This window comes from Alexandromys fortis, unplaced genomic scaffold, assembly GCF_014885135.2.
Source record: "Alexandromys fortis isolate MF-2015 unplaced genomic scaffold, M_Fortis_MF-2015_v1.1 scaffold_1, whole genome shotgun sequence".
Taxonomy (NCBI): Eukaryota; Metazoa; Chordata; class Mammalia; order Rodentia; family Cricetidae; genus Alexandromys; species Alexandromys fortis.
Window position 1 is genome coordinate 13,243,777 of NW_026067927.1, and position 21,266 is coordinate 13,265,042.

At 46.3% G+C, this 21,266-nt stretch overlaps 1 protein-coding gene across 2 annotated transcripts; it reads right to left on the minus strand.

Moving 5' to 3' along the window:
- Window positions 1-462: 462 nt before the first annotated feature.
- On the minus strand, window positions 463-20,010 carry Nutf2 (nuclear transport factor 2). 2 transcript variants are annotated; one of them, XM_050144299.1, is made up of 5 exons: window positions 19,859-20,010; window positions 6,050-6,176; window positions 3,797-3,868; window positions 3,614-3,712; window positions 463-983 (listed from the first exon to the last, which is right to left on the minus strand). In XM_050144299.1, the coding sequence occupies exons 2-5, from the start codon at window positions 6,146-6,148 to the stop codon at window positions 870-872; spliced, it is 384 nt and encodes a 127-aa protein (XP_050000256.1). In that variant the 5' UTR covers window positions 6,149-6,176; window positions 19,859-20,010; the 3' UTR covers window positions 463-869. The 2 variants fall into 2 exon arrangements, with proteins under 2 accessions (XP_050000256.1, XP_050000258.1); XM_050144301.1 differs by lacking the exon at window positions 19,859-20,010 and adding an exon at window positions 19,390-19,655.
- Between the last annotated feature and the right edge of the window lie 1,256 nt (window positions 20,011-21,266).

Here is a 21,266-nt window from a genome sequence, read left to right on the forward strand (position 1 = left end):
TTGCATGGGGAATGTGGGCACTCTGAATCTGATTCTGTTTTGGGGATAGAGCGGGTCCCTCCTCCTGGGACTTCCACCCAGAGAGTCTAAACATGGAAAACCGTATTTATCAAGGCCTTTCTGCTGCTCAAGGAGAATCACCTACCCTGCTACTAGACCCGAACCACCTACTCAGAGCAGAGGCCACAGGAGATGTCAGACAGAACCGACTGAAGAGCCTTCAGTACACGACAAGCTTCAGGTCAGACCTGTTTCCAGCTCTTCCTGCTTTCCAAAGCCCAAGTGGGCTGAGGAGAACTCAGCCCTAGCAGGCTTGAGAGAAATTTAGTTGGGACTGCTAACTTCAGTCAATTTGCTCCTGGCAGCAGGTACTGTTGCGGTAGGCAGAGATGGGAGGGCGGCATGAGGAACAAGTGGCCAGAACTGTTGATGCCCAGGCAACTATTTAACTAATTAAAACAATTTAAACTGTTAAGAAAACTTTTGTGGTTTTATTGTATCATGAGGCATTGAAACATCTGAACAAATCAATATCTGGGTGGTGAGGCAGCTGCTTTCTCCTTCACTTCTTTGGGTTACTAGAGCAACTTGTCAGTAGATTAAAAAATGAAATAAAACAAAAACCGACAATCTTTTGCATTACTTAAGTCTTTCCAAGGCATGCGCTGGTACAACACAAACGTCTCCTGTCAGATGCAACTAGTCTAGCATCCAAACATCATGCACAACACCGTGGTGACAGAAGCGCACTGCACCCACTCCCACCTCGGCCCTGCTCATTTGTGTATGATATTTGAAGCATCTGGAGGAGGGAGATAGTATTGGGAAGAGGAGGGAGGAGGAAACAGCGTGAGTGTCTGGCCAGGAGGTCAGCCAAAGTTGTGCAGGGCAAGCCTGAACATGTCATTGGTGCAAACCCAAGCGTCGTTGATGTTCTTTAATAGAAACATCTGGTGGAAACCCATGATGGGATCTTCATCGGCCTGTATGGATGAGAAAAGAAAGGATTTGGTAATAGGGCCAAGGAGCAGGAAGGACGTTCAGTGGTAGAACAAGGTATTTAACACAGACTTTAGGCACTTACTGTCTTTTTTTTTTTGAGATGGTTTCTCTGTGTAGCTCTGGCAGTCCTGGAACTCAATCTCACAAAGATCCACCTGCCTCTGCCTCATTAATGCTGGTATTAAAGGCCTGCTCCACCACCGCACAGCTAGGCACTTACTGTCTTAAACCTGAATTCCAGTACAGCATAGGTACGTGTGAACGTGCACTGCTCAGAGCAGAGGACCTGCCTGTCTCTGTACTCAACACTGTCTCTGGGTAGATGTTATAAAATTTTTTTTTTTAAAAAATTAAAGAATCTTGTAGCACTTACTATTTAATTTATAGTATCAAAAAACCATAAGCAATCTTAGTCAATAAAGCCAGTTAGTCCAATCAGAAGAAATTACTGCTAAAACTAATTGTCTGGTAAAATGATTTAAGGTTCAAAACTGGGTTCACAGTGGGCATGGTGAGACAGACATGTCTGCCAGTGCAAAACAAAGAATCAAACAAATAAGCCCCCTCAAAACCCAAATAAGTAAAATAACACACACACACACAAATTTCACTTTAGGGTCACAATTTTATAAGGGGTGGGGTAAGATGGGGAAATGACCAGCATTGTACTGCAACAGTACTAATGCAGGCCCCAAACCTCTAACCAGAACTCAGAAAATGAGGAAAAAGCCTAGTCAACAGGCGGTTCTCAGCATCATTTTGTTTTCTAAGAACCACAGCCAACAAGGAGGCAAATTAGTCACTTGAAGCTCCAGGTTGGACAGAAACACCAGGAAGAATTATGACCTCAGTCTACGACGGGGACAATGGGCTCCTTGGAAATACCTCCTCAACTCTAAGGGCCTATTGGCTTGCTGGTTCTGGGCAGGGCACTAAGAAAAGGCAAAAGAAACTGGCAGAAGAGTAAGGCCAGACTTGTAGGTATTCCCTCTAGGTCCAATACAGAGGCTCAGGACACTCTTTCCACATACATACTGGACCCAAAACCTCCCCTTCCACACCCATACTGGATGCAGGAAGTCGAGGGGAAATGTGGGCATACACAGAGACCTACCACAACGTATTCCCAGAAAGCTGAGATCTGGCCAAGGGGTCAGCCAATTTGTCCTGCCTTTGAAAATACTATCTGACTACGAGGATGACAGTAAGGATGTCGATAAGGATAAGGACTTAAGAGGGGAAAAGGAGGGGGCTGGAGAGATGGCTCAGAGGTTAAGAGCACTGACTGTTCTTTCAGATGTCCTGAGTTCAATTCCCAGCAACCACATGGTGGCTCACAACCATCTGTATAACGAGATCTGGTGCTCTCTTCTGGTCTGTAGGCATACATGCAGACAGAACACTGAATACATAATAAATAAACAAATCTTAAAAAAAAAATGTTGCCAGGCAGTGGTGGGACATGCCTTTAAACCCAGCACTCGGGAGGCGGAGACAGGTGGATCACTTTGAGTTTGAGGCCAACTTGGTCTACAAGAGCTAGTTCCAAAATCAAACAAAAAACCCCAAAATATCTGGTGACTCATGCATGTAATCCCAGCATTCTAGGATCAAAATGTTGAGATAAGGCTGAAATATGGTGAGACTCTGACTCAAAATAAATAAATAAAGCTATATGGATTGGCACACACTTGTAATTGGAGCTCTTGAGGAGTAGAGGCAGGAGGATTAGAGTTCAAGATGATCCTAGCTACACAGAGAAAATGAGATCACCTCGGGTGACATGAGACCATCTCAAAAAATATTTTTTATTCACTAAAAAATAAGGGAAAGCGTTCAGGTGGGGAGGGGTGGAATGTGGGAGTAAGAAAAACATGACTTCTTCATGTGATGGCTCACACCTGTAACACTGGCTCTGGGGAGGCTAAAGCAGAACTATGAGCTGGTGGGATCTCTGAGTTTGAAGCCAGACTGAGTTAGTTCTAGGACAGTCAAGCCACTCAAAGAAACCCTATCTCGGGCTGGAGAGATGGCTAAGCCATTAAAAGGCTAGGCTCACTAGAAACCCTGTTGTTAGAGGCCACTTGTTGGCCCGACTGCTCAGACCGAAATAACGACACAGAAACTGTATTAATTAAGTCACTGCTTGGCCCATTAGCTCTAGCTTCTTACCTGCTAACTCTTACATATTAATTTAACTTATTTCTAGTAATCTGTGCATTGCCACATGTCTGTGGCTTACCAGGAAAAGCTCTCAGCGTCTATCTCCAGCAGGCTATGTGCTTCTCTCTGACTCTGTCTCCTTTCTGGCAGCATTCAGTTTAGTTTTCCCCGCCTACCTAAGTTCTGCCCTATCAAAAGGCCAAGGCAATTTCCTTATTTATCAATGGTATCCACAGCATACAGAATCCCACATCAAAATCCTATCTCAAAAGGCCACAGAAGAAAAGAAAAAGGCACACCTAGGCAATTACTTTGGCTTTTGTTTTGACATCCAGTTACTCTGGATGTCCCTCAAACACACCACATCCTGATATCCACAGGGAAGGCAGTAGCCCAGGGCCCTGCTTTGCCTACCCACGACTACTCTCAAACACAGTGGCACTACTACCTTGAGCTGGCCTACAACCATGCTGATGATACAGCTATCTGGTGTAGGCTGATGGTCCTGCGCCGTGATACTATGCTGGATTTTCTGGAACGGAAGGCTCTGCAAGACAAAGAATGGGAGGCAGGCTGAGGTTAGAAGGGCATGAGATAAACTACCTGTTTCCCAGTTCTGGGCTTTACTTACAGACAACTTCTCCACAATGGCAGCTTTCCCCTGGAACTGCTGTCCTTCCCACGTAAGGCATGATGCATCAATCTGAAAAGTACATAGAAAATAGAAAGTCAGGGCCTCAGCACTCTAAGGCCTTAAAAGAAACAAGAAAGCCGGGAGGTGGTGGCGCACGCCTTTAATCCCAGCAGAGGCAGAGGCAGGCGGATCTCTGTGAGTTCGAGGCCAGCCTGGTCTACAAGAGCTAGTTCCAGGACAGGAACCAAAAGCTACGGAGAAACCCTGTCTCGAAAAATCCAAAAAAAAAAAAAAAAAAGAAACAATAAAGAAAAACGTTCTCAAAGGGGTTTTGCTTGGGGAAATGAGTCTATACCTGTTTACTTGTCTGGAAACAAGAGAAAAATTAAGGGTGAATCCCAAATTTATACTAGTAATAATTTCTAAATTAGAAGTTCTTTATTTCTGCAGGGCGGTGGTTCTCTGACTTCAAGGCCAGCCTGGTCTACAAAGCGAGTTCCAGGACAGCCAGGGCTACCGAGAAACCCTGTCTCAAAAAAACAAAGAAATACTTTAATTCTTTTTTATTTCATTATTTTTTGAGGCAGAGTCTCACTTTGTAGCCCTAGCTGACCTCAAACTCAAAAGATCCGTCTGCTCTCTGTGAACTTGAGTAGAGCCTGGTCTATGGAGGAGTTCCAGGACAGTCTCCAAAGCTACAGAGAAACTGTCGGGGGGGGAGGGGGAGGGAGTGAGAGAAAGAAAGCGAGAGAGCACCAGCTGATGTGTCTCCTCAGGATAACAATGACAGGAGGAGCCTTCGAGCCTGGTTGGGCTGTCAGGGGTTATTAGTTTCTCTTCCACAGTATCAGATTTCATTCAGAAATTTTAGAAAAAAGACATCTTAGCATTTGAGAGACCAAATTCATAACAGATGACATAAATTGTCTTTATGAATTAGAGGGATTGAGCCCAGGTCCCCGTGCATGGAAGGCAGGAGCTCTACCACTGCTCTCCCAGTCAGTTCCCCTCATCCTCTCTTCCTTTGGACATAGGGATCTCACTGTTTTGCTCAGGCTGGCCTCAGACCCGGATTCCTCTGCTTCAGCCTTCTATTTACAGTCATTGTAAAATAAAGCAAATTTGATAATCACTCAAATGTTTCCCTTCTGAAGAGTGAGGAACTAAAACTCACAAAAATAAGCAACTTTAAACTTGCCTGTCACAGTTGGAAGTAGCGGAATTTCCCACCTCTTCCTACTGTCAGCCATCCCCAGTGTGATACCTCACTATGTAGCTTTGGCTAACCTCAAATACTCCGTCATCCTGTCACAACCTCTCATGTTTTAAGACTAAAGTTATCTGTCACTGGTTGCGCATGGTAGCATGTCCCTTTAATCCCAGCACTTGGGAGACAGTCAGAAGGATCTAGCCAGCCAGGGCTACTACACAGTAAGACTGGTTTACAAAGTTGGGGAATGTGTGTGTGTGTGTTAATAAAGACATTTTGATAATCTTTTTGTTTTGTTTTTTATAGACAAGGTTTACCTGTGTAATTCTGACTGTCTTAAAATTCTCTCTGTAGACCAGGCTGGCCTAGAACTCAGAGATCCTCTTGCCACCTGTCTCTGTCTCTGCCTTCCAGGCGCTAGGAGGCACTGTCCAGCATTACTATTCTTTTTTTTTAAAGATTTATTTATTTATTTATTATGTATACAGTATTCTGTCAGAAGAGGGCACCAGATCTCATTACAGATGGTTGTGAGTCACCATGTGGTTGCCGAGAATCGAACTCAGGACCTTTGAAAGAGCAGCCAGTGCTCTTAACCTCTGAGCCATCTCTCCAGCCCCAGCATTACTGCTCTTAAAACATCAAGTGCTGGGCAGTGGTGGTGGTGCACGCCAGCCTGGCCTACAGAGCTAGTTCTAAGACAGCCAGAACTACACAGAGAAACTGTCTCAAAAAACCCATCAAGTAATCCACCTGCCTAGAAGATTCCTTGGGTTAACTACTTGATCCCCATGAGCACTCAGGTGTTCTGGTCTCAAATGACCTCCAGAAGCCAGCTTTGCATTGCAAATGCTCATGGCTGCTGCCTCCAGAGGAAAATGAGTCCTAGTCTCTGACTGCTGCTACTTCCTCTGGAAGAGAGGTACTCTAGGACTATGTGCCCTGATGAGGTGCCAACTACATGGAATGGCAATCCCCACTCTGATATTCAAAAATTAATTTCTTAGGGTCCTATTCTGGCTCTCATGTTGGAGACTTACGTAAATTGCGCCTAGCTGGGTTCTGTCGTTATCAAATAACTGGTAGTAATGCTGAATAAAGCTGGATCCAATCTGCTCCCAAATTGGCTTGTCTCCCATCCTGGAGAGTCACCCACCTCACCAAGACCTGCAAAGAGCAGCAAGACAAAGAAAGGCAGAAGAGTTAGCATCACAGAAGCATGAAGTAGCCAGCCACTGACCTTTGTCTTCCTAATCTCCTCATGCAGGTAAACCCTCTGTTGATACCTGTTCTTTTAGGGTATATGACAAAGCCCTGGGGATCTCATAGACCTTACGAACCCCAACCAGTGGTAGAAACCACGTTTAGCCCATCTTCTAAGGAGCTCCAGGTTGACGATAGAGAGATGCCAGTTATACGAGATGGGTGCTGAGCATGTAACTGGGGCAAAGGAATACCAAAACAGCCCTATAATGCCCAGTAAGGGAGAAGGAACTAAACACTGGTCCCAGCTCCATATTTTCTTTTAATCCTCTCAATATCCTCTTAGGCCAGTTACTGTCATTCTACCCACTGATCAGACCAGAAACTACTGATGTATCTGTGTAGAATGTTTCTCTTTTAGCCTTCAAGCTTCCAACACTGTCTCAGGGATGTGCTGGCAATGGGACGTGGGAGGGTTGAAGGGGAACGACCGACACACATAGCTTCTAAAGACCGGACTCCTGACCACAGGAAGTCCTAAGGAGCCAGCCACCTAACAACTCTGAGGCAGGTGATTCTGCTTTGGTGACAATGACATCCTCCTCTCACTCCAGAACTGGCAGAAGGAAGAGAGAGGAACTAGATGGAGGCTGTGAATGGGAAGCAGCACCTCTGCACATCAGCCCGTCTCACCAACTGTCCTCTTCCTGAAGGGGAAACCCCATCAGCTAGAGGCCATGATCCCAGGGATACCGATGTATCCCAGGGGTTTGTCAAAGCAAGCCCTCCAAGAAAAAGGCAGCCTGCACTTCCTATGGGCCCTACACACCCAGGTATTGTTTGCTCTGCATGGATCTGGCTGCAGAGAAGCACACCCTCTATCCTGATAATATGTTTCAGACAAAACAGTACGAAGATAACTTCAGCCCAGCAGAAAACCATTAGCTGCGGTAGGAACTAATCCAAGTCACTGCTTCTAGGGCTTCCACAGCCTCCTCTGCAAAACTAAGATGTTAACCCTGGGCATACTGGTGGCTATGTAGCTTCTTTGCCAATCAGATTTAGTAAAGTGATTGTTTGACACGGTAAATACTAAGTTACTACCGTCACTATGACCTCAGCCAAGGCCAGAGGAGCTAGCAGGAAGGAACAGAGTAGAGAAATAGAAATAAATACAATCCTCTAGCTTATGACGGATCCTCTAGCCAATGAAAGGCCAGGAAATGAAGCCAGTTTTATTTTAAGTTCCCTAGGAGGTAGTTGCAACTAAAAATAGAAACTCTATGCTCAGATGACTAAGAAATGTCCAGGAAAGTCTAAAACAAGTCATAGGAGAAAGCCTGGACTGCGCCACGCCTGTACACAGGAACATTAGGTGTGTCCCAGTTCACATTTGTGCCAAGAAACAAATCAATAAATGGAAGCACAGGACCTACTACTAGTTTCACATGCAATCTTGGTCATGTCTCCAAATTTCCACATTTTCCTGCCCTCACATCTCTGCCTCTTCTACCTTAGTATTCACTCAACATGGTCCAATGCCAAAAAAACCCCAAGAAAAAGACTCTGCCCAATTCCCAAGAGCTCTCGAAAAAAGCTGCAGAAATAATGAGGGTCACTCTTCCTTCTGCCCTCAGATCACACCAAGGCTGGGCAGTTCTCAGGGGAGGTACTAAAAAGAACATACCAAGCCGAAGAAAGCACCACCAAAACAGACCGGGGTAGGAAACTACGAAGTCAGAGATGGAAGCAAGATTAAGTAAGGCTGGAAATCAATCCAGAACCAAACAAAGTGCTGGCACATGGTAAGGCTGGCATAAGAAGGAGGGTGTTTTTTCTTTCAGTAGTACTGTTCTATTTATCCTATGACTCTCTCATTGGAGAGAATCTCACTATGCAGCCCAGACTGGCTGGCCCAGAACTTGCTTCGTCGACCAGGCTGGACTGTTATCCATCTGACATTTCCTCCTTAGTGCTAGGATTAAAGACTTACTACCATATCCAGTTAGGTAGGATTTTGTTTTGTTTTTGCTTGTTTTGAGACAGGGTAGAGGCAGAAGGGTCAAAATCTCAAGGTGTCCATCCCTTGGGTACACAGGGAGTTCGAGTTCAGCCTGGGTTTGAGACCTTGTTTCAAAAGTAAAACAACAAAAAGAAAATCCCCAAAAGACTGCATAAAGATCTTTGTTGAAGGATACCAAAAGCAGCTCCAGGAGCCAACACCAACCTTACTCTAAGCCTGCTCGACCTTCATACATTTATTTCCACGTACCCAAACATGACATGTGATGTTCCACCCACTGCCATCTTGCTTTACAGAGAGTAAACTTAGGTGAGGTTGAACAATTTAGAAGGGCTTGTCTAAAGCTCATTCAGATATCAGGGCTGACGTGGTTTTGTACGACTGAACAAGTTTCCTTCAACACTGCTGCCTTTGGGTTAAAGCCGAATCCTAAACCCAGTATGGCAGTGCATCTCTCCAGCCCCAGCACTCAGGCAGTTTTAAAGGAGAGAATAATGAGTTACAGGCAGGCCAGAGCTACATAGCAAGACACATCTTAAAACAAGCAGCCAAGTACCTGGAGCACACCTGTAATTCCAGCACTTGGTAGGCACAGTAGGCCACCAGATTGCACAGTGAAAACTTATTTGAGACTTATTAAAAAAACAATAGGATCTGGGTGTGGTGTTGTGCAGGCCTTTAATTCTAGCACCTGAAGGTAGAGGCAGGAGGATCTTGGCTGAGTTCGAGGCCAGCACGGTCTGGTCAGTGACTTAAAGGCCAGCCAGAGCTACATAGTGAGACCTTGTCTCAACCAACCAAACTAAAACAAAAATAACAAAGAGGGACTGGAGCGCCTCAGGTCACTAGTGCTTCCCAGTCTTTCAGAGGACCAGAGTTCAGCTCACAGCTGCTTCTAACTCCACCTCCAAATGATCTGATGATACCCTCTTCTGGTCACACAGGCATACAAAAACAAAAAACCAAAACCACACAAGACAAGCTGCTAGGTGTGACATACACCTAAAACCCAAGTTTTCGGGATGCTGAGGTGAAAAAATTGTTGGAAAATCAAGATCACCTCAGTGACAACAGTGAGACTAGCCTAGGCTACAGAGTAAGTCTCAAGATAAATAAATAAACAAACAAACAAATAAGGTGGGGGTAACTAAGTGTTGGCTGCTCTTCTAGAGGACCTAGGTTCAATTCCCAGAAGCCACACGAAGGCCCACAACCTCTGCAACTCAAGGGCAGCAGGCTTGAATGTGGTGCAGATATTTATGCAGAAAAAATACCCATACAAATAAAATACATAAAAAAAGAGCAAGAAGCAGTGCACATCTCTACTTTCAGTGCAGGAGGCAGAGATCGACAGGGTTTGGAAATAGACTGGTCTACATAGTAAGTTCTAGGACACCCAGAGTTACATTAGACCCAGTCTCAAAAGTAAACAATAAAAACAAAACAACAACAAAAAGGGTAAGACAAACAAAAATATATAAAACTCTCCAAGCTCCGCTGGGGGTCATCTATACCCACCCCTATCTTTCCAGCCATTCACTCTTATCTGGATCTAGCACCAGACACACACACACACACACACACACACACACACACACACACTCCAGGTCCAGAGCTTGCTCACCAGCATTTTTGCAAAGGTGAATCCCTATCCAGGATACAATCACTTTCTTGGTCAATTCTTATTATTTCCCCCAAGTCACTGATCAACTCATTCCCAGACACCAATGTTGACCCCAGCTCTGTTCCTCTGCCTTGAAGCCCTATTACTCCAATGTGGGCTTTCCCTGTTTGTGTGTGTGTGTGTGTTTTGTTTCAATACCAGGTTTCTTTGTGTAACAGTCCTGGCTGTCCTGGAACTGTTTTGTAGACCAGGCTGGCCTTGAACTCATCGCGCTGGGATTACAGGTGGGTGTGCCCACCACACCGGGTCACTGGGTCACTTTCACACACAATCCTCTCACACACATCCTTCTCAGTACAGAATGCAGAGGCATGCAAACCACACACACACATTTAATACTTTACTCAAAACCTACATTTTCAACTCAGTTTTAAAATAGCATTTCCAAATGCAAAAAGAAGCAGAATGTAGAGGCCCTCTCCCATCAACAACTCCCCCGTGGGAGGTGTCCAGACAGGGCTACATGCTTCCTCAGAATAGCCAGAAAACTCCGAGCTTGTTCTTTACGTGCTTATTGTGAAAGCAAAAGTCTGAAAACCAGACTCAGATGCAGTCTCACATGACATTGACAACTGTCCTTGTTAGTATTCAAGCATCGTATGGCCTGCCCTTAGGGTTCTGACAGTGAACCAATGTTGTAATTTTAAAAACAGCACGACAGAGAAACACCACATGACAGGGCTCACACAGAGGTTTTTTTTTTTTAAAAGGAAATGGGAAAAGGGGGGAGGGGGAGAGAGAGAGAAAGAGAGAGAGGGAAAGAGGGAAGGAAAAGGTGGACAAGGCCCCTTTAAACAAAAGGGACTTAGGGAATCTGCACAGGAGCTCTTAGTGGCTGCAGCTGCCAGAGCCCCAAGGGCAGGCCATACAGATGCCCGAGTACTAACATTCTCATCCTGTGGATTCTAGGGCTCTTGTGAGACACTGGGAACCATACCATCTCCGGCTGCGCCCACTAGCCCACAGACTAAGGCCAAGCTCCTCAAGGTCAGTCTTTCTGGACCCTTAGGTATGTGGTAGTACAAAGATCCCCTGAGAATCACAAAGCTGTAACTCTGCCAAGCATGCACAAAGGTAGAAATGGACAAATCTTGTGAATAATTTCAGGTTGTTCAGACCCCCAAGATTCCAACCATCAAAACAGGGCAGTGGTGGTGCATCTCTGAGTCAAGGCCAGCCCAGTCTACAGAATGAGTTCCAGGACAGCCAGGGCTAAACAGAGAAACCCTGATTCAGGAAGAAAAAAAAAAAAAGGAAGAAGAAAAAGAAGAATCATCATCTAACCATAGACTCCAGGTTAAGTGTTGACCTAAAAGGTCTCAATAGGCAAAAGAAAAAAAAAATTATCTTTATTTTTAAAAGTCAAGTGTCTCCAAGACAATTTTGTGGCCAACACATCAAAGGTTGATCCCTCTCTCAAAAACAAACAGATCAAGCAAAGAGAGAAATGTCTTATATGCACTACCCCAGTCCATCAACACACATGTCAGAAGTGGACAAAACAAGATTCAGTGAGGTCATCAACTCAGCAGCCAGTAGGCAGTGGAATTTAACTGCCCAGGTTTAGTGGACTCCAGAGTCGGGTTTCCAATGACAACCTGAGTCCTCTTAGAGATAAAAACGAACAGATCTCATCTGTGAAACAGTAGCCTCTAGGCATGAGGCCCTAGAACTCTGAGTCTCAATCTCTGAGGAGCAAAGCAGGCCTCTTTCGGAGATTTTTACACCAAGGGCTGAAGACAGACTTCGGACTTATATAGTAGTTCATGCCTGTAAGCTCAGCATTTAGGAGGCTTAGAGATGAAGACTACGTGAGTTCTAGACAAGTCTAGGCTAAAGTGATGTCTTATGTCACCCCCCCCCCTCAAAGTTACCAGGGGACTCCAAAGACAGTTTAACAGTTAAGAGTACTTGCTGCCCTAACAGAAGTCCTGGGTTCAGTCCAAACACTCACACAATGGTTCACCACCTCTAACACCACTTCCACAGGATCCAAAACCCTCTTCTGTTCTCTGGGGACAACAAGCATGTACGTAAATGCAAGTAAAATACTCATCCACATAAAAAGGGTCAGAGGCCTGACAAGATGGTTCAGTAGGTAAAAGCACTTCCTACCACACTTGTTCCTTCCACATGGCAGAAGTGGAGGACAGACATCTACAAGTTATTCTGACTTCTGCAAGCATTAGGGCATGTCCCTCCAAAAAAAATGTAAACTCAAATAAAAGGCTGGGGATGTAGTTCAGCTGTAGAGCACTTCATGTGACTAGGATCTGATCCCCCAGCAGCACACACACACACGCCCCAAAATCACAAACCAATTTCTACTGTTTCAACAAAGGAGAGTTGGACAGATGGTGGCCAAGCTGGACCTGGGGCTGATATAGGACACAAGAAAGATAAAGAAGGCAAGGCGGCGGTGGCACATGCCTTTAATCTCAGCACTCAGGATGCAGAGGCAGGTGGATCACCAGGAGCCAGCCTGGTCTACAGAACAAGTTTCAGGACAGCTAGGGCTGTTACATAGAGAAACCCTGTCTTGAAAAAACAAAACAAATCACTAATTCCACAGACAGATGATCTCATATCTGAAGACTCATCACTTAGGTCCAGTGGAGAACACTAAATGTGCTGAGCTTGCAATAGAAACTTATAAAAATTTGCCTTTGGGCTGGAGTTGACTCAGTGGTTAAGAGCACTTGTTGGTCAGGCGCTGGCCTTTAGTCCCAGCACTCGGGAGGAAGAAGCAGGCTCATTTCTGAGAGTTTGAGGCCACTAGCCAGGACTACAGAGATAGTTCCAGGATAGGCTCCACAGAGAAACCCTGTCTCGAAAAACCAAAAATAAACAGATAAATAAAGGAGCAATTATTCAAAGGATATGGGTTCAATTCCCAGCAGCAGGTACCCATATATACATGCAGGCAAAACACTCATACAAATAAATTAAATATAAACCTATTTAAAAAGGAATCCTGCCTCTCTAGTCTCATGATAATATAAAAATCTGTAGTATATAGCTCACGTTCTACAGCCTCACAATGACGTCCATGGTATCTGGAGCAAAGCCTCACTACTACTTTTTCTTCAAGGCCCTAGGTCACTTGGCCCTCCTGGCTGTCTAATTTTGACTTTGCCACCCACCTTCCCTCTTTAGCAACCATGCTGGGCATTTTGCTAGTTTCTGTACAGACTGAGCCCATTCACACCCGAGAGCTTTGTAGTCACTGCTTCTTTAATTGCATTCATTTAGGGGTGTGTGTGTTTGAGCCAAAACGTGTAGAGGTCAGAGGAAAACTTGCAGGACTTGGTTCTCTCTTTCCAACACTAGAGTCCAAGGAAACGAAGGCTGGTTGTCAGGCTTGGCAGTAAACACCTTTACCTATTAGGCAGCTACTCCTCCTCATGAGACTTCCAGGAGCCCAACGAATTAAGCAAGGCTTGATGCTGTAACACACCAGTTCTGTCACTGCTTCTTATACCTGGACCATTCTTGCAACTAGACACCTGGTTTCCTGTCATGTGTCAATTCAAATGTCACCTCTTCACTAATACCTTCCCTGACTATACCCATCTTCATCCTTTCACAATTTCATAGAGATATGACTTGATCATATTCTCCCTCACTGTCTTCTCAAATCCCCTTCCTTCTCCCACCAAACCTTCTTTCCATTTAAGTTACTTGCATAAGCATGAGTGAGGAGGGCTATTTTCTTGAGCAGGGCAAACCACAGTCAACACCACGAATAACTCCCCCTCTCAGCAATCATTAACTATTCGCTGTTTGCAGCTCTTCAGGGAGGGGTAGGAGTCTTATGAGCCCCATGAAATGTCAGGGACCCAATCTTATGCAGATAGCTGCTGCTGTGAGTTCACGGTACATCAGCCACGTCATGTCCCAAAGTCAGCTTACTCATTTTATCTCCTGTATTGCTCTTCTTAGCATTCATCACCCTGTCTGTGCATCATGTTTATATTGTGGCCTCTCTTCCTGACCAGAGTAGTCCTAATCACCCATTTCCACGGTATCTGGCCAAGTCCTCAATAACTTTTTTTGACGAAGTAGATTAATGTATGGGCTGGCTGTTCTCTGGGGTTGTCAGTTTTGGGCAATCCCGCTCAACATTAAGTGGCTCAGTAACCCATGTCTCACCACTCACCCACACCTTCTATCTAAGATGCCAGTTCCAGGACAGCTAGAGACACGCTGTCTTGAAAAGACAAAAAAGGAAGGAAGGAAGGAAGGAAGGAAGGAAGGAAGGAAGGAAGGAAGGAAGGAAGGAAGGAAGGAAGGAAGAGTTGCCTTTACTTCCAGCACTTGGGAGATAGAGGCATATAGATTTCAGTGAGTTCCAGGACAGCCAGAACTGTTACAGAGAGAAACCCTGTCTCAAAACAAAACAAACCCCAGAGATTGTGAGCCACCATGTGGTTGCTAGGATGTGAACTCAGGACCTCTGGAAGAACAGCTAGTGCTCTTAACTGCTGAGCCATCTCTCCAGCCCCCTTCTGCCTAACTTTTTTTTTTCTTTTAAGTCTATAGCACCCAGTATTCCCACCCAAGTACTAACCGGGTCTGACCCTGCTTAGCTTCTGAGATCAGACGAGACTGGGTGTGTTCAGGGTGGTTGGCCGTAGACCTCTGCCTAACTTTCAATGTCCATCTTGGAAAATACTTTTCTACTTCCCTTGGCTCCAAGAGACTATTCTCACGCTGGAGGCCCCAGTGAGAATAAACTAAAATATAGTCTGCAGTGGCCATCTCTTGACTCCATACTCAAAATCCCTGTGACCAGTTCTGGTGATCCTTCATTGGGGAAACCTCCTCTAATCTTTCATCCTAGAAAGATGTTCTGGTTTCCGCTTAAGGAACAAGTGGTTTAGTGGGTAGAGTGCTGGCCAGAGACTACCACAAGCCCATATTGATCCCTAGCTCTACCTAAACAGGACAGTGAAGGCACACAGAGCTATGATATAATCCAAGCCAATCCAGAGGTAGAAGCTGAAGGAACAGGACAGAATTCCAAGGATTCGTCACTTGAATCAAGCTGCTCAAGAGGGATCTCAATTAAGAGGTGTTACATGCCATGTTTCTGGCAGACAATGTAGGTGACATTCCCAGGCATCCTGGGAACTTGCAGACTCCTCTGGTTTTTACCAGACGCGGGAGAAAAGGTGGTGCCACTAAATCTTTGCTCTTCAGCACTCTAATCCTATAAAGAACTAGAGTGCCAGCTCTCCAGCTAAGCCTTCAGCATAAACCGCCAACATTACTCCATCACCTTCTCTCTCTAGCACCAGGACTAGATGTGTTTGCGGGTGTCCCTGGAGCCTCAGCCCGGAGCCAGACATTCAAAAAGGACAAAAGAATGTCTTCAGAAAAAGATCTGAACATTCAGAGAAAAACAAAACAAACCTTGATCGTGTCAAGCTAAATGCTAATACCTTACTAAGGGAATCTTGGGTTTTTTTTTTTTTTTTGATATATGGCCTCATTATATAATCCAGACTGTCTTTTTATTTCCTTTTCTTTTTTTTTAGATTTTTGAGACAGGGTTTCTCTGTGTAGCTCTGGCTGTCCTGGAACTTACTCTGTAGACCAGACTGGCCACAAACTCAGAGATCCATTTGCCTATGCCTCTCAAGTACTGGAAGTAAAGGTATGAGCCACCATGACAAGGCTTCTCCTCAAACTCTTAACCCCCACTCCTGCCTCAAGCTCCAGAGTGTTAAGATTAGTCATTCTTGGGCCGGGCGGTGGTGGCGCATGCCTTTAATCCCAGCACTCGGGAGGCAGAGGCAGGCGGATCTCTGTGAGTTCAAGACCAGCCTGGTCTACAGAGCTAGTTCCACGACAGGCTCCAAAGCCACAGAGAAACCCTGTCTCGAAAAACCAAAAAAAAAGATTAGTCATTCTTTTGCATGGTGTTTGTGTGCATGCGCTTGTGCAGGTGTGTACCTAAATATCACAAGAAGCCCAGGTCAGTCTCACTGAACTTGGAGCTAGGCTGGCAGTCAGCAAGCCACAGAAAACTGTCAGCTTCTGACAATGCTTGGGTAGGTGCTGGGGACTTAAACTCAGGTTCTCGCCCGGTTGCAGCAGTGCACGCCTTTAATCCCAGCCCTGGGGAGGCAGAGGCAGGCAAATCTCTGTGAGCTCAAGGCCAGCTACAAGAGCTAGTTCCAGGACAGGCTCCAAAGCTACAGAGAAACTCTGTCTCGAAAAAGCACACCCACAGGCTGGAGAGATTAAGAAGGGTGTGACAGGCAGCTGGAGATGGCTCAGAGGTTAAGAGCATTGCCTGCTCTTCTAAAGGTCCTGAGTTCAATTCCCAGCAACCACACGGTGGCTTACAACCATCTGTAATGAGGTCTGGTGCCCTCTTCTGGCCTGCAGGCATACGGACAGAATATTGCATACATAATATATAAATAAATATTAAAAAAAAAAAAAAAAGCACACACACACACACACACAAACAACCCCAAAAAACCGAAACAACAACAAAAACAACTCAGGTCCTCAAACTTGCACAGCAAGCATTCTTACCCACTTGGGTATCTCTTACACTAAAACAGTGGTTTCTCAACCTTCCTAATGCTGTGATACTTTAATAAGATTCCTCAGGGGGGCTGGAGAGATGGCTCAGTGGTTAAGAGCACTGGCTGCTCTTCCAGAGGTCCTGAGTTCAATTCCCAGCAACCACATGGTGGCTCACAACCATCTGTAATGAGATCTGGCGCCCTCCTCTGGCGTGCGGGCATACATGGAGGCAGAATGTTGTATACATAATAAATAAATCAAAAAAAAAAAATGACGTTGGCATTGCCTCCATTTAAAAAAAAAAGATTCCTCAGGTTATACATTTTCATTGCTACTTTGTAACTGCAATTTTGCTACTGTTATAATTCATAATGTAAATATCTGGGTTTCCCAAAGGTATTAGCAACCCCTGTGAAAGGGTCAGTCAACCCCCAATGGGTTGTGACCCACAGCTGAGAACCGATTTTTAGAAGGTTTTTTGTTGTCCTCATGTTTCTGAGAAGGGGGTCTTGTAATTCCGGGTTGGTCTGAAATGCATGATCATGCCTTCAGTATCACAGGTGCCAGAATTACAGGTATTTGCCACCTTTTTGATAAAAGACACCTAATTCTAAAATTTGGGAATTCTGTATTTTTATCATTTTCTCAGTGCACTAACTGCAGAGACAGCAGAATAAGGAACACAAGGTTCAGACAGAAGTGGGATTCTAGAAATGGACCAAAGTTTATATTAAAAGGCCAACTGTGGTGATGTACATCAATAATCCTAGTAGTTTTGGAGGCTGAGACGATTGTAACTCAAGGCCAGCCTAGGTTATACAGCAAGTTCAGAACTACTCTGAATTACATAGCTATACTGAGGCTCCTGAGATAGCCCAAGAGGTGAAGTCCCTATTGTGCTGCCTAACGACCTAATGATATGGTGACAAGAACTGACCCCACAGCTGTGGCACATGCAGAGTCAAACACAAAGTATATTTCTAAATGAAAAAAAAAAAAAAGATTAAGAAATAATTCTATTAGCTAAGACACACAAGTTTTCTTGTCACTTGTTTGTGCAGCTATACTCAATTGTCCTGTGTCAGGTCCCATGATTTTCTACAGAGCAGGAGAGGGCACAGAGAGATTCTGAAGAACCTCAGGGTTCTCCTTTATCTCTCAGACCTCAGTGACCTTCCAAGCCCAGAAAGATCAAGGGCGTCTCAGGGTCAGGATGCCTAACAATGGTTTACTCTAGAAAGAAGTTTCTGGAAACCTTTTCTAGGAACTTCTGAGGAATACGGAGAGACCCAAATTCCTATTTCTGGCTAGTTTTGGAGAACTGTATCTTTTTGATCCTCAAGGTGCTGGAGTACACATAGCCTAGCATTTGTAATGTCTAGGGTCTGATCCCTAGCGCGCGCGCGCGCGCGCACACACACACACACACACACACACACAAACACACACACACACACAATAAAGGAGGTCCCATCACAAGCTACCCAGAAGTTTGGAATACGCAAACTGATCTACAGCCATAATAAACCTAGCCCATCTGAAACTCAGACAAGCTAGTTTGTTTTGTTTCTTTGAGACAGGGTCTCATATATCCCAGGCTGGCCTTGAATTTCCTATGTAGCGGAAGATATAACTTCTGATCCTCGTGCTCCTTCCTTTTCAAGCTTAGTGAACTGGGATTTCAAGCTTGTCCCACCACACCCAGTGTTTTCAGTGCTAGCGATTAGATTAAACAAGAAATCTACGAACCTACTCCCAGAAAGTCTGGAAATAAATCTCTGCCTTTGCCTCTGCCTAGGGTGAATGACAGGGCAGAGAAAATTTCTCAAGTGAACACCAGAAAGACAATATCTGGGGAAATATTCAAGGAGCAGGTGGGCAGAAGACAGTGGCTTCCTGCCTTCTGGCCCAGGCAGTCATTCTAAGAGGCCGGGCACTCTGCTTGCACAGGCCAGATCTGCAGGACTGACCCGCTTTTTAGTCCTTATGAGAACTGTGACACAAGCTGTAACCGGCTGGAGAGTTCAAACTGACAAGAGCTGCCTTCAGCCACGTCCTAGAAGCTTCCCTACACTAGCCCCTTCATCACCGCTCACACAGAAGTGCCTTCAAAGCCTGCCTAATAGTAACTGGTTATATACACCTCTTCTCCAGGAACTCAATGTGATGATCTAGGATGCCATTACTAAGGCAATTTCTCAAAGCCCAACCAGCTTCTCGACTGTTCTCACAGGCAGCGCCAGCACAAGTGAAGAGAAACCAGACATTCCGCGACTTCCAGCTCCAGGTCTGCAACCAGCTTCAAGAGGCAAATACTGTCCAAACCAGAGTTCTAGTCACAAGGTCCCTTCCACCTTTTCTTGTCCAGCTCTGGGCTCAAGGACCTCCAGCTTGTAGTTCACTTCCTCACCTACTACATCCTACCTCATCGGGAGTCATCTTTCTTCAGGCTAAGCGATGCTGACTCTAGGAGTTCTGATGGATTACAGAATTGGGCCGTGCCTGAGAAACTAACAAAACCCTTGGTGGCTCACACTCACACAACTAATTTCACTTCTTTGGCATCCTTCCTCCATTATAACAAAGTCAGGCAACCCACCCCCAGAGCTGGAGCCTAGTCATGGATAAAGAAGTGTGGAGGCTGGGCCTACCAGCCGGGAGCTGCTTCTCCAAAGACACAAGGTCCAGATTTTCTAAGACTAACTAGAGATAAAGTCCCACGAGGCATCCCCCTCCCGCCCCAGATTCCCTCCCCTGTCCTCCATGCTGGACAATGCAGCACAGGTTCCACCGAGGTAGAGGTTAAGTTTCGTGCACTCCCAGCAGGCAATCAGGCAGAGAAGCGTTCACCTACATCCTAGCCGGGCTATGGTTTGGAACCGGGCAATGGTCCCAAGCCCCAGCAGCGGCAGGCGGGCAACCCTTACCCATGCTGGCTCTGGAGCGAGCTGGGTGACGTTGCCCATCCCCGGATCTTCGCCGGCCGGTGGTGGGACGTGGGGTCTGGGGTCGGCCCGCCAACCTGCCTGCAGAGGTTGTAGGATTCGAGCAAGCCAGGGAAGGCCACACAGGGTGGGGCCCTGAGAGCTATCCTGATCATCCGGACCAGAAAAAAAGATATGGCCACAACGCAGTCCGGCGCAACAGCCAGGACACAGGACTGCACGGACAGGCGTCCGTCAGGCTCTTAGCATTCCCCCGGCCGCGGCCGCAGAGAATCCGCGGGAGGCGGAGCCGCGCGCGACACATGGTGCGGGCCCCGCGCCTCTTCGGGCCGCTGGGGGGGTGTGAAGAGGGGAGGGGCCTCCCAGGGCCTCGAAGCAGAAGCTCCCGGCGGCCTAGAACGCGGCTCCTGCGGCCCAGCCCCCGCCCCGGCGAGCTGGCCCCAACACTCACCCGTGGGGCTGGCACGATGGCGGCAGCGGCAGCGGCAACCCAGCGCGGTCTGCGACCGACTGTCCCTTCCCCCTTGCCTTCCCTCGCCCGTTCCGCTGCCCTCTGGGAAACGTAGTCCCGACACACGCCTTATGAGCGTCAGTGAGCTTCAATAATACTACAACTCCCAGAATGCTAAGCGCGGAGGCGCAACCACGGCTCGCTGCGCGGGAGGAGAGGTTAAGTCAGGGAGGGAGGCTGTCTGAGCGAGCCCCTGAGAATTGTGGTCTAGTGGAAGCCTCTGGAACACGGAATTGGCGCCAGGCGAGGATCAACTCTTGGTCGTAGTCCGGACCCTGCTGGCCTGGCCCCGCCTAGGTGGTGCGGTCGATGGTGCCTGACCCCGCCTTCGTGGGAGCCTGGTCTAGCTTGGAGCTGGTCTGGCTCCTCCAAGCAGCCCCTTTCTGGGCCCCTAGGATGTAATACGTTCAGTCTGGCTACTAGTTACGCTCACGGCGTAACCTTAAACCACGTGACGAAACCCACCCCGTCTCTTGTCCCAGCATTCATTCGTTGAAGTAGCTGTCTCGGAGGGAGATACCTCCAAAGTTGGTTGCAAGCTGACTAGGCTTTTCTTAGACCCGAGATTCAAAACGCCCCTTTGGTCGGTCATACTTGGGAGAGGTTAACCTCACTTGTACAGACAGGGATTTTCAAAACAGAATCGTTGAGTTTTGGGGTGGTTTTTGTTTATTTGGTTCGTTTTGGTTTTTAAATGTATAGGTTTTCTTGTTTTGTTGCAGCAGAGTAATTATGACGTTTGTCTTTTACATTTTATTTGTGTTGATGGACGAGCCAGATATATATCAGGAGTCAGTTCTTCCACCATGGCGGCCTAGAAATAAGATTCTCACGCTTAGAGGCAAGTTATTTTACCCATTGAGCCATCTCGTCCTCTGAATTTTTCTTTTTTCTTTTTCTTTTTTTTTTGGAGACGGGGGTTTCTCTGTGTAGCCCTGGCTGCTCTGGAACTTGCTCTGTAGACCAGAATGGCCTTAAACTCAGAGAGAGCCACGTGCCTCTGCCTCCCAAAGTGCTGGGATTAAAGGTGATGTGTGACCACCACAATTTTTTTTTTTTTGAGACGGTTTCTCTGTGTAAACAGCCCTGGCTGTCCTGGAACTCACTCTGTAGACCAGGCTGGCATCGAAGTCACTGAGATCCACCTGCCTGTGCCTCCCAAGTGCTGGGATTGGATTAAAGGCATGTGCCACCAGCACCCAGGCCAAATTTTAATTTTTTTAATTTATTTATTCTAATTTTATGTACATTGGTGGTTTTGCCTGCATGTATGTCTGTGTGAGTGTGTCAGATCTTGGAGCTATGGTTGTTAGCTGCCTTGTGGGTGCTGGGAATGGAAGTGCAGTCG

What these genes read in the sequence shown, in the direction of transcription:
- Nutf2 (XM_050144299.1), bottom strand. Translation starts at nt 6,148, where the DNA reads ATGGGAGACAAGCCAATTTGGGAGCAGATTGGATCCAGCTTTATTCAG. An exon ending in CCATTGTGGAGAAGTTGTCT is followed by an intron (nt 3,713 to 3,796) that starts GTAAGTAAAGCC and finishes TTTGTCTTGCAG; the next exon opens with AGCCTTCCGTTCCAGAAAAT. An exon ending in TGGTTGTAGGCCAGCTCAAG is followed by an intron (nt 984 to 3,613) that starts GTAGTAGTGCCA and finishes TCATCCATACAG; the next exon opens with GCCGATGAAGATCCCATCAT.